Source organism: Triticum aestivum, chromosome 3B, assembly GCF_018294505.1.
Source record: "Triticum aestivum cultivar Chinese Spring chromosome 3B, IWGSC CS RefSeq v2.1, whole genome shotgun sequence".
Classification (NCBI taxonomy): domain Eukaryota; kingdom Viridiplantae; phylum Streptophyta; class Magnoliopsida; order Poales; family Poaceae; genus Triticum; species Triticum aestivum.
Window position 1 is genome coordinate 286539954 of NC_057801.1, and position 13220 is coordinate 286553173.

A 13220-nucleotide genomic window follows, 5' to 3' on the forward strand; every position below is an offset into this window, starting at 1 on the left:
GCGCACCAAAGATGTCGGGAAAACCGATCACCTAAGGGATCACAAGGATCCCTCTACATTCGGCGGGGGATTAGTTGCACGAAGAGCAGGTCGAGCCGTTAGTACACAGGGGATTTTTATCCAGGTTCGGGCCGCGAAGATGCGTAATACCGTAGTCCTGCTTTATCTGGTTATATTTGTGTTCTTGAGCTTTTGAACTAGCTACGATGCGTGCTTTGTCCAAAAGTCCGAATCCTCTCTCTGTGGGCCTCAGTCCTCCTTTTATACACAAAGGGGTTGCCACAATGGCACATAGGAGGTGGCAAGCTACAGTGGTATGAGCTTATCGCTCGATCAACATAGGACAAGCGCATTTAATGCGACGCCTACGTGTCCTCTCGCTTTGTTGGGGACGACAACAGAGGCCATCCCGTCCTTCGCCGCTTCCCTTCGCCTTGCCACGCATCTGGGCCGACGAGGCATGCAGCGCCATGCTGGCCAACCAGCTGCTGTGTTGGCAAAGTGATAGGCTTCCATGAAGATCTGCATACCGCCACGCAGGCGCCTGCTTTGCTGGCATGCTTACCGTCGCGTTGGAGTGGTGGTGAGGTGGCGGAACCCTGCCGAGCACGGACCTGGCCGTGGCCCAGTGATCATCCCCGACAGGGCTTGTCGGGGGCCTTGGAGTCGTCCCCGGCAAGGGTCTTGCCGGGGGTCTTCATCATTTGATCCCACCTGGACTCGTGGGTCGTCGATCTTTGTGAGGAGACGCATGCTACCATGCATGTGCTCTTCAAGTCTTGATCTTGAACATTGTCGATGGTGTCAGAGTTGTCAACCCCAAGGGTGGTGGCCCTGCCGGTCCCCTCACAAGCCCCTTGCCGGGGACTTCACAGGTCGCCTCGGCCAGGGCTTGTTGCCACGCGTGGCCCTGCTTGCCTCTCGATGCTTGCTACTCTGGGCAGCTGTCTTGATATTCTTTGTACATGTCTTGCCTTCTGCTGTCTTCCTCTGCCTCGCCATGCCCTGTTGTAGGGGTGGATGCGACCGTCCGTGCACAAGTAAGGGGTACAGAAGTACCCACACTTTTGCACGCCGACATCCGGGCCGCTCCCAAGCCCGCTTCTGACCGCCTTGCCCCACCAAAAAAACCTCCCCCTCCCACGTGTGCTCCCGCCCAGCGCCACCTGCCCACATTCATGCCCTTGTAGAGAGCGTTGCTCCGCATTGAAGACGACTCAAGGTGGACGCGACCTCTCACGGCCTCAGCCATTGAAGCGGCGCACCGGTCGAGGGCGCCGCCCGCCGCACGCCTGGCTGAACACGCCTCCTCGCCGCATTCATACACCTCCATAACCCGCATATAAGCGAGAAACCTACTCCGGCCACACGACCATTCAGGAGCGGGCCGGCATTAAACGCCAAGTTGGCCGAGCTCCTCCCGTCCTCCCTCTATTTAAACGTTGGCAAGCGCCGGGCAAGAATCACACCCCTCCGCCGCTCCCCCCATTTCCTTCTTCACCATTTTCTCCACTATTTCAATGGCATCCAACGGGCAGGAAGAGGAGTTCCCCGGCATAAAAGTCGGCATGGTAGCCCGCCGAGCCCAGCGGGTATGAGCGAGGCAGCTCGCTGCTCCACCTCCCTCCCTTAGGCCGCCGAAGCAAGTTGCCGCCCCAATCCATCGTGTGGTTCAGCAACTCACCACTACAAGCCAGCTCGCGGAGGAGTGGCAAGTTACTCCAGGCCGACGCGGAGGGGAGCACGATGGCACGGGCATGGACAACGTTGCGTCATACCGCCCCTCAAGTGCCTACGACCGCGCCATCCGTCGTCGACGCGCGCATAGTCACGCCATGCAAACAGAGAAAGAAGGCAGATGCATGGAGGAGATCGACGAGTTGGTGGTCGGCGCATCCGCATCCACGTCCGCTGGCAACTTAGAGGGAAAGTAGAACATGGGAAGCCACCGCCGCTCGAGTCCCGGAAAGGCCACCGCCGGCGCGTTGCCTGCTTGTACAGCCGGTGGCGTGCTTGGTTTCTTCCTTATCTTAGACCACCCTGGCCTGGGCGTCCACGGAAGCATCCTTCCCCTCCGGCTGAAGCACCCTCTTCGCCACACTCCGATGAGCAGCGCACCCGGACATAGGGAAGATACGGGCGAAGAATATGCCTCCGGGACTCCTGGCAGTCCGGTGACGAAGGGATCCGTCGCGGACGGCCATAGACTAGTGTAATGTATCCTTGTCGTGGGAGTTGAGCTCCGGGCGACCATGCGTGCACATAGTTTTAACTTTTTGTTAAAATATTTTCAAAGTGTAACCGTTTGCGTTCGGTTTGTACGAAATCCGTAATTTTTTTTGAACCGGGCATTACCCCTTTCCATTACTGCAACATAACGGAAATACAACAGTCCAAAAAAGGAGAAAAGGGGAATCGAGTTCAATGCATCGCCGAGAAACCCACTGTGAGCACTCGCCATCGAGATTACTCACTGTAGGGCGAAAACCCGACAACACCAAACATTTGTATCTAGGAACCAGGGCCTACAGCCCCAAAAGAGCACAAAACACAGGCTCGCAACAGTTGAGCAGCATAAGTTCAGGCCCGCACAGGGGAGAGCAACTCAAACATCAAGCTAAACCACAGGGAAACATCTTCGGCAGAATCAACAGTTCGCGGACTGGTTTCTCCTATCCACGGACGGATGCGGGAGGGTTTTTACGGGTTGCCATTGAACATGTCGTGACACCAATATGACGAGTAGACAAACCGGATCCGAGCACGACGTAGGCATCCGATCCGCCAAACAGGATCGAGCCGCTCGCATCGCCAGCTCTCGGCACAGGCATCCAACGACTCACGTTCAGATGCTCCGAAGCCACCAATAGAGCACCCTCTTTATAGCGTTTGTGATGCATTTTCTTTTTTTTTGTGAATAAGAGCATCTCCAGTCGGACGCCTCGAACCCGTCTCATATGTCCGGACTGACCGCCATGTTAGTGACCGGTCACGAAGTTTCGACATAGACGATCACCTCAAACGGGCCTCAAACACCCAGGCTAACCAGCACCCCTTATATCCAGCCCAAATATGGGGCGAATATGGAGGCTCCCGGGCGCGTCCGCCATGTCGGACGCGGCCCACGCTTTGCCACCCGATCCCACATATACTCATCCCCATTCGTTCGTCGGACCAAACCCTAGCCACTTCACTTCAATCTCCTCCGCAACCCAAGCTCCTGTCCGGCGATCTTCGGCCATCTCCGGCATGGCGAGCAGCGGATCTGACTCCGACCAGTTCGGATCCGTCGACTAGGGTGTCATCCCGTGCAGGTTGGAGGAGGCAATGGACGTCCGCATTGCACTCCGCCGCTCCCGGAGGACAGCGCCCGGCCGACGGCGGGATCTGTCCAGCACGACTCCATAGTGTCGGCTCAATGGGCACTCGGATCCTCTGGGGCTGGATCATCGCGGTCCCGGCAGTCGAAAAATCTCTACCTCCCCATCACTGGTGGGGCAAACTATAAGTCCCACCGGGATCGGTCTGTCCAGCGTGGGAAGGAGAATAAGGGCAGCTGAGGCCCGTCTCATTGCCGACAGGCGACAACTGATGCGGCGGAGCGGGCGGCCACAGAGGAGGAAGCCATCTGCGCCCGCATTATGAAGAAGCGGCAACAGGGGAACACGTGCGCTCTCGCCCGAGAGCAGAATCGGGCGGTACGTGCCATGGCAAGATTTCCACCAAGGAGAAGGAGGACAACGACGGCGAGGACAGCTCCAGCGACGAGCAGATCCGGCTCGATCCCTACTGCGTATTCGACCGATACTTTCGCAAAAAGGACTGCAAGGACGCCAGGAAGAGCAAGGGCAGCCGTGGATGATCTTCTCCACCATAGCCAAACATGTCAAATTTTGGTAGTCCGATAGCATGTTGTAGTAGCCGAACGATATAGCATCATTTACATAGTTGCATGAGTTTGTATCTATTTGAGATATGCTAATTCAGGTGTCCGGTTGTGAGATTGGAAATTTGAGGCTTGACCGGTTAGTGTACTAACCATGTCCGCGGGCGTTTGAGGGGTCAGATTTGTAAAGTCCAGTTGTAGATACTCTAATATGTACATTTCTCGCAAAAAAATGTAGTATATTTCTCCAGATAAAAACAGGCAACAGTATTATATGAAGGAAGGTCGGTAATACAGTATCATAATTGATCTACCTGTAAGGGTCAACAATAGAAATTCCACGTCTATTTCTACAACGCCATTTATCAAGAAAGACCTATCGCGAAAGAAAGTGTCAAGATCGTTTTTCAGCTCCCAAGACTAACTTCCCTACGATCCTCTTCTTTTATCATTCTTCTCTTTGATATTCTGTACACAAAAACTTCCTGTAATTAATTCAATCAATCCCATTGTGCCTCTAGTATGACACTGGCAAGTGGATCTCTTGAAGGAAACATGTCATACAATCCGGTGTTTGTGAGCAGGCAACATCAGAATTAACTACCTCCCTTCTGCTTGAGGGTAATCTTATCTCCCAAGCTGAGCGCGATTCCTTGTGTCTTGCTCCTTATTCTGATGTAACCACTAAGCTTGCCATCGACTTGCTTCTCAATGCTGATGTTCACCAAAGCATCTTCTCCGAACACACTCTTGGCATAAAGATTAGCAGCAATGTAACCGCATTCCCCGTCAAGCGCAGACCTGGTTTCGGAAATTCCATTACAGACGTAATCAGATAAACAATGGACTGCACAACCTAACCAGCTATCCTCAAGAGCAGAATCAGTGAATCACCTTATCAAAAACAGCTGTCAAAATTCTAATGCATCAGAATAACCAAAACTGATGCCCTATTTATATGTCATGCATGACTATGTGAGCACCATAAATGCTTCGGTTTGTGCAATTTTATGCTCAGTTGTCAGTTATATAATATGAAAGCAGCTCATAATTTTTTTCCGGATTAATCCTACATAGAAATTAGGAATCTTAGCATTGAGTTTATGAAAGAAATGTTGAGTTTAGGAATCTTAACAGGTCATCACTGAACACTTAAATAGGCACTCACAACTGAAGTCTACATCTCAAATGTTTAAACCATATTCTACATGTGTAAATTAAATTAAATTATTCATGCATCTGACTAATGATCGCACACATATTGGTACCATGTAAAAGTGTACATGCCTTGTACATGTAAACATATACTCCACAAACAACTATGCCAGTACATAACAAAGCACTCATAATTCTTGTTTGCAAGGCAGCATACGAAGTCCATTGTGTAAAACTTACAGTGGTGTTAGACACTTCATGTTTGTTGACTTGATAACATGATTCAAGAATTTCTTCTCATCTTGAATTACAGTATTCACTGCAACCTGATAAAAGGACACATAAAGATGTGGTAAAAAACTGAAATACGAAATAACAAGAAATTTGTAAACACAATACAAAGGGGCAACATGACAATTTAAATGCACTCCATATGAGCCAGATGAAATGACAGAGCACAACATTTAGAGAAGGTTTTCAAAGCAAATAATAATAACAATAAAGTCAACCAAAGTAAAAGTTAAGAAGTCTGATATAAAGAACTCACACAAGCACGATTGATAAGAAATAACCCACAAAGTAGTTTAAGATAATGACTGCTTCAGCAACAGAGGTCAGAAGCTAAAAGGCAACAGTATTTCAGCAAATAACTGGAGCTTATTGCTTAAAGTTTCTCATTGCAGCTTGATTTGGGGGACATAAGTCTATGACCTACTTGCCATGAATTATGGATAATAATAGTGTAGTAGACCTATGTTGTCTCAACATAGCCGGTCCCAAGCCCTGGTAAAGGAGGAGGGTTGTGATAGGCTTGGCAAGCCAACGTAAAAACTCAGCCACTCTTATGGAGATGAAACCCAAAAGATTTTCGTTCGGGCGTAACCCTCTCAGCGACGCGCCACATCGGAACCCGGGTGTGGTGGAAAATGGGCAAGGGCCGGGCCGTCACCCCCCAGGTGGCGCGCCGTATCTTGATCCGGATATGGTGGCAAGTGAGCGAGGATCGGGTCGTCGCATCCTTAGTGGTGCGCTACATCGGCGCCCGGATGTAGTGGAAAATGAGCAAGGGTCTTCGCATTTGACTCGACGAGTGTGAAGGGTAAGGAAGCTAGCCGAGCCTAGGAGGATTCGCTTAGGTAGCTGGAACGTAGGGTCTCTGACAGGTTAGCTTCGGGAGCTAGTTGATGCAGCGGTGAGGAGAGGTGTTGATATCCTTTGCGTCCAAGAAACCAAACGGAGAGGACAGAAGGCGAAGGAGGTGGAGGATACCGGCTTCAAGCTGTGGTACACGGGGACGGCTGCAAACAGAAATGGTGTGGGCATCTTGATCAACAAGAGCCTCAAGTATGGAGTGGTAGACGTCAAGAGACGTGGGGGACCGGATTATCCTGGTCAAGCTGGTAGTTGAGGACTTGGTTCTCAATGTTATCAGCGCATATGCCCCACAAGTAGGCCACAATGAGAACACCAAGAGGGAGCTCTGGGAAGGCCTGGAAGACATGGTTAGGAGTGTACCGATTGGTGAGAAGCTCTTCATAGGAGGAGACCTCAATGGCCACGTGGGTACATCTAACACAGGTTTTGAAGGGGCGCATGGGGGCTTTGGCTATGGCATCAGGAATCAAGGAGGAGAATATGTCTTAAGCTTTGCTCTAGCCTACAACATGATTGTAGCTAACACCCTCTTTAGAAAGAGAGAATCACATCTGGTGACTTTTAGTAGTGGCCAACACTCTAGCCAGATTGATTTCATCCTCTCGAGAAGAGAAGATAGGCGTGCGTGCCTATACTGTAAGGTGATACCTGGAGAGAGTGTTGTACCCCAGCATAAGCTGGTGGTTGCTGACTTCCGCTTTTGGATTCGTGTCCAGCGGAATAAGCATGTCAAAGTCGTTAGAACGAAGTGGTGGAAGCTCAAGGGGGAGGTAGCTCAGGCGTTCAAGGAGAGGGTCATTAAGGAGGGCCCTTGGGAGGAAGGAGGGGATGCGGACAATGTGTGGATGAACATGGCGACTTGCATCCGTAAGGTGGCCTCGGAGGAGTTTGGAGTGTCCAGGGGAAGGAGAAGCGAAGATAAGGATACCTGGTGGTGGAATGATGAGGTCCAGAAGGCGATCAAAGAGAAGAAAGATTGCTTCAGATGCCTATACCTGGATAGGAGTGCAGACAACATAGAGAAGTACAAGATGGCGAAGACGCAAAGCGAGCTGTTGGTGAAGCAAGGGATCGGGCATATGAGGACCTCTACCAACGGTTAGGCACGAAGGAAGGCAAAAGGGACATCTATAAGATGGCCAAGATCCGAGAGAGGAAGACGAGGGATATTGGCCAAGTCAAATGCATCAAGGACGGAGCAGGCCAACTCTTGGTGAAGGACGAGGAGATTAAGCATAGATGGCGGGAGTACTTCGACAAGCTGTTCAATGGAGAGAATGAGAGTTCTACCATTGAACTGGACGACTCCTTTGATGAGACCAGCATGCGTTTTGTGCGGCGAATCCAAGAGTCTGAGGCCAAGGAGGCTTTAAAAAGGATGAAAGGAGGCAAGGCGATGGGCCCTGATTGTATCCCCATTGAGGTGTGGAAATGTCTCGGGGACATAGCGATAGTATGGCTAACCAAGCTTTTCAACCTCATTTTTCGGGCAAACAAGATGCTAGAAGAATGGAGGAGTATATCAGTACCAATCTTCAAGAACAAGAGGGATGTTCAAAGTTGTACTAATTACCGTGGAATTAAGCTGATGAGCCATACAATGAAGCTATGGGAGAGAGTCATTGAGCACCGCTTAAGAAGAATGACAAGCGTGACCAAAAATCAGTTTGGTTTCATGCCTGGGAGGTCGACCATGGAAGCCATTTTCTTGGTACAGACAACTTATGGAGAGATACAAGGAGCAAAAGAAGGACTTGCATATGGTGTTCATTGACTTGGAGAAGGCCTATGATAAGATACCGCGGAATGTCATGTGGTGGGCCTTGGAGAAACACAAAGTCCCAGCAAAGTACATTACCCTCATCAAGGACATGTACGATAATGTTGTGACAAGTGTTCGAACAAGTGATGTCGACAATGATGACTTCCCGATTAAGATAGGACTGCATCAGGGGTCAGCTTTGAGCCCTTATCTTTTTGCATTGGTGATGGATGAGGTCACAAGGGATATACAAGGAGATATCCCATGGTGTATGCTCTTTGCGGATGATGTGGTGCTAGTTGACGATAGTCGGACAGGGGTAAATAGGAAGTTAGAGTTATGGAGACAAACCTTGGAATCGAAAGGGTTTAGGCTTAGTAGAACTAAAACCGAGTACATGATGTGCGGTTTCAGTACTACTAGGTGTGAGGAGGAGGAGGTTAGCCTTGATGGCCAGGTGGTACCTCAGAAGGACACCTTTCGGTATTTGGGGTCAATGCTGCAGGAGGATGGGGGTATTGATGAAGATGTGAACCATCGAATCAAAGCCGGATGGATGAAGTGGCGCCAAGCTTCTGGCATTCTCTGTGACAAGAGAGTGCCACAAAAGCTAAAAGGCAAGTTCTACAGGACGGCGGTTCGACCCGCAATGTTGTATGGCGCTGAGTGTTGGCCGACTAAAAGGCGATATGTTCAACAGTTAGGTGTGACGGAGATGCGTATGTTGAGATGGATGTGTGGCCACACGAGGAAGGATCGAGTCCGGAATGATGATATACGAGATAGAGTTGGGGTAGCATCAATTGAAGAGAAGCTTGTCCAACATCGTCTGAGATGGTTTGGGCATATTCAGCGCAGGCCTCCAGAAGCTCCAATGCATAGCGGACGGCTAAAGCGTATGGAGAATGTCAAGAGAGGGCGGGGTAGACCGAATTTGACATGGGAGGAGTCCGTTAAGAGAGACCTGAAGGATTGGAGTATCACCAAAGAGCTAGCTATGGACAGGGGTGTGTGGAAGCTTGCTATCCATGTGCCAGAGCCATGAGTCGGTTGCGAGATCTTATGGGTTTCACCTCTGGCCTACCCCAACTTGTTTGGGACTAAAGGCTTTGTTGTTGTTGTTGTAGTAGAGTAAGCTACCTAAAGCAATTGGTCAAGTCAGAGACATTAAATCTAATAGATTTTTACATATATCTTGGCTACATGAACAAAAAAACAATTAAGCAAATTTTGTAATCAGCTAAGGTAACTTGCTACAAAGAATGGGGAACATCGTGCAGATGAAGTTTCCCAAGGACTCCATTGTGCAAAGAAAGAAGCATATTACCTTGTTTTCCCACTCAAATTCTGCCCACATGTTCCGGAAAGTAACATCTGCGCACGTAGCAGGTGAGATGTAATCCATGATGTCAATGTGAATATCATTTAGGACAACCACTGATCGTTCCATCACATTGGATGTCTCATAAACAATGTTCCCAAATATGACTCCAGTTTCTGTTGAAGAAACCTTGATATTGGCACGTACTTGCTTGCTTGACTCAGGAGCCAAAGTATAGTTCTGAGGACGGTCAACAAGTTTGAGGTCTCCCATGGTAGCTAATTCCAAACAAAGGTTCTGAAGTGTCTCCTTTGTGCGGTTAACGATAGTAACGTCAAGTACAATATCATAATGATGAACTGTCACAAATGCTTCAGCATATACAGGATCACCGAACCCAGTCAACTGAAGAATGCGATTAAGTCTATTTGCATCATCTGTTTCCTTGGTGAATCCACCAGTTGCAGCCTTCAAATCATCTTGGACCTCGTCCTCCAACTCAAGCTGGCTCATGCCCTAGGAAACAAAATAGAAAATGCCAAGTTTGTTTTAACAAGGGGATGAACAGATATAAAGCAGCACGCTAGCAAGTTGTGGCAATTATGAGCTCACCATCCAAGACAATACACAATGATACAGATAATTTCTACTGAAGCTTTGCTATATACTACATCCGTCGGGAAATAATTGTCTCTCAAACGGATGTATCTAGAAGTATTTTACTGCTAGATACATCCGTTTGAGCGACAAGTATTTCCGGGCGGAGGGAGTACAACGCTAAGGTAAACCCTTTTGTTTAGAAGCAATTGGTCCATTTCACGTGTATCAACCTAACATGCGTAAAACCTGTCTTGATCAGTAGGTTTTCTATCCAGTCAAAGAAGATAAAAGTTTCCTAACTATCCTCCTTGAAAAATCTAGACAACCTGACATTTGGCAAGTATATCAAATCCAATAAACACACATAAACCTAAGGCATTCATGTTCAAACAAGGGTATTAACAACTAAACAACAAACACACATTAGTGAACTACCACGTGTAATACTGTCGTATACAAAAAAGAGCGTGAGAAAAGCTAATCAAGCTTTCTTTAAAACCCAAATGCATTGAAAGATGCTAAAAGAAATTGGGCGAGGACTTCTAGGACTACTGGGCAAGTAAAAATGTTACCAGACATGGTATACACGTATCATTCTTAAGGATCAAGAGACTAATGCTGACTGTACAGCAATTACAAAATCCATTTTGCCTGGATGCAAGATAAGAATACTCCATATGCTATGCAATAACTTCTCAACAAATATTAGATTCATGATGCCAAGCACCAAGTAATGCATTTACTGTTAGAAGCTTGGAAATAGAATGGTTGTAAAGCCAGCTGCCAATTAAGCATTAGCCAAAGAAAATGTGGCAATTTCCATAGGGCAAAAGCAACAACTGATAAGTAGTTTTTACTTACCTTTCTGCTCTTGAGGTGGTAGAAGTCAATAAGATCATCTGGCTGGGCATGAGAGATCTGTGCCTTGGCCCTCATCTCCTCTGTCTCCCTGAATTGCTTCTCAGCAAGCATCTTGGCAAAACTCTGTCTACATGATTGCAACCAAATCCTCCTCACATCATCACCAGTATTGCAAAGCAACCTCACACAAAGCACAATCCTGTCATATGAATCATTATCAATCGGTTGGGGAAGGTAGGAGGATAGTCCCAGCTGCAGAATAGACGTCATGACCAGCAAGGCCCCAGTACAGGCCTTGTTTGCTTCAACCTTCGATGGCTGCACCTCCTCCAGCCTTAGTACCAGTTTGGTAAGGGTACATGCCACAACTGCAGCTAAGAAAAAATCGCCTGACAGAATGAGTGATCTGAGATTTAGGGTCAATGCTAATGATCCAGGAGTAACTGATGGAGTCGAAATGGCCTCGGTAGCAGCACTCTGTGTGGCATAAGTGCCATCTGCAAGAACAACAGGCCGCCTGGAAGACACAGTGACAGAGTTCACCACCAGCTGGGCTGGCTTGGAGGAATCAGTTGTCTCCCCTTCCTCTGAGATAGTGAAGAATGGTAGATCCCCAAGGCACTGCTTGATAGTGGCAATGGCGCTTTCGACCTCTGATAAAGATAGGGAGTACTCACCAAGGATCCAGAGAGCGATTGAGCAGACACGGGATGCCCGGATCTGGTAGAAGGTATCACTCAGCCTCTGTATCATGGACACACACAGCTTGGGATTAGTTTCAATGATCTCACGCACAAATAACACAACATCAACTGCCGCAGCAACATTAGTGTCACCAAGGAAGTCCATGAGAAGGTGCACCACCGATCCAGCCACCTCTGGGTATTCCACAGCACATGCATGAATCGCTTGCACCAGCATCTGACGGTACTCACCACCCTTCTCAAGCTCCCCTGATTGTGTCTTGACCACCTCCTTCTTGAGATAAAGCACCACCTCCTCCACATTACGAGGAGTGAGCAGATCGAGCACCAAATCCAGCACCTTCCTCTTGACATCCAAATTCGGGCTGGCAAGTGCACGCAGCACATCCATTACTACATCCACCATCACATCCCGGTGTGACGTGTGCAGCTCATTCAGACGGTCCAGGAGAATGAGCCTGACATTGTTGTCACTCTGCGATGAGAGGAGCTGGCAGTATGTTTCGGCGGCAGCTCGCACTGCAGTGGGAGCCGAGGAGAGAGACACGATAGCACCCGCGCACTCATACAGAACCGCGGTGCTTGGAGAGGAACGGAGGGAGAAAATGATCTTGATATACCTGCCCTTGTCGGCACGGTTTGGAGGGCGGCAGACCTTGCGGATGAGATCTACTGCGGCCATCTGGAGGAGATCGGGCCACTCCATGACACGCTCGGCGTTGGAGAGCAGGTAAGCCACAGCACGTTCCGTCCCACAGAGGCAGAGCATGACGAACGCGTTTCGCCGGGCGGAGGCGTCCTGCTCCGACGCGAGTGCGCGCTCGACGAGCTCGGGTGCATCCGGAATGAGCTGATCGCCTTGCGGGAGGCGGTAGATAGCCGAGATGGCGGAGAGCGCGTGGCGGCGGATGAAGTGGTGGCGGTGCTCGAGATTCTCGAGAATGGAAGGAACGAGCGGCTCAAGCACCTCCGGCTCGGAGAGGCGGCAGAGGAACCGCAGCGTGACGCCGCGGATGTACTCGTTGGGGTGCTGCAGGTTGTTCCGGAGGTTCTGGCAGATGAGGATCATCTCCGGGAGAACGCGGCCGGCGGCGTCGCGCTTGTCAATGATCTCGAGGTAGAGGAGCAGCAGCTTCTGAATGGTGTGATCCTCCGAAGGGAGGACGTAGCGGACGATGGTGATGAAGAGCGTCGGCAGTGTCTCGCCATTGAGGAGGAGCATGACGGCGCGCTTCATGGCCTCGACCTTAGCGGCGACGTCGCTGCCCTCCAGATCCGCCTTGATCTCGTTCGCCATGGCGGCGGAGCCCTTGTCGAAGTGGACAAGCAGCGTGGACGGCTTGTCCATGGCGCCGGACGCGCGCCGGAAGCGCCGGCGGGTGGGTTAACGGTGGTTAGATCAGGGCTGGACAGAGTGGATCTGGATCTGGGCGGTTGGAGCGGGAAGAGGGGTGTTGTTCGTATATATACTTCTTTCCTTTCTTTTTACTTCGCGTATAAGAATTAATCAAACTTTTACCAAATTTATACTCCCTCTGTCCCTATAAATATAAGTCTTTCTAGATATTTCAATGAACTATCACAGACGGATGTATATAAACATACTTTAAGGTGTAGATTCACTCATTTTGTTTTGTATGTAGTCACTTATTGAAATATCTAGAAAGATAAATATTTAGAAACAGAGGGAGTTAAGGTGTAGATTCACTCATTTTGCCCCGTATGTAGTCACTTATTGAAATATCTAGAAAGACAAATATTTAGGAACGGAGGGAG

The 13220-nt window shown here is 49.3% G+C and overlaps 1 protein-coding gene across 1 annotated transcript; it reads right to left on the reverse strand.

Moving 5' to 3' along the window:
- Positions 1-4111: 4111 nt before the first annotated feature.
- Positions 4112-12887, reverse strand: LOC123069738 (coatomer subunit beta-2). Its single transcript, XM_044492681.1, has 4 exons — positions 10741-12887; positions 9286-9795; positions 5282-5367; positions 4112-4687 (listed from the first exon to the last, which is right to left on the reverse strand). Exons 1-4 carry the CDS (start codon positions 12790-12792, stop codon positions 4483-4485), a joined length of 2853 nt encoding a protein of 950 aa, XP_044348616.1. The 5' UTR covers positions 12793-12887; the 3' UTR covers positions 4112-4482.
- Between the last annotated feature and the right edge of the window lie 333 nt (positions 12888-13220).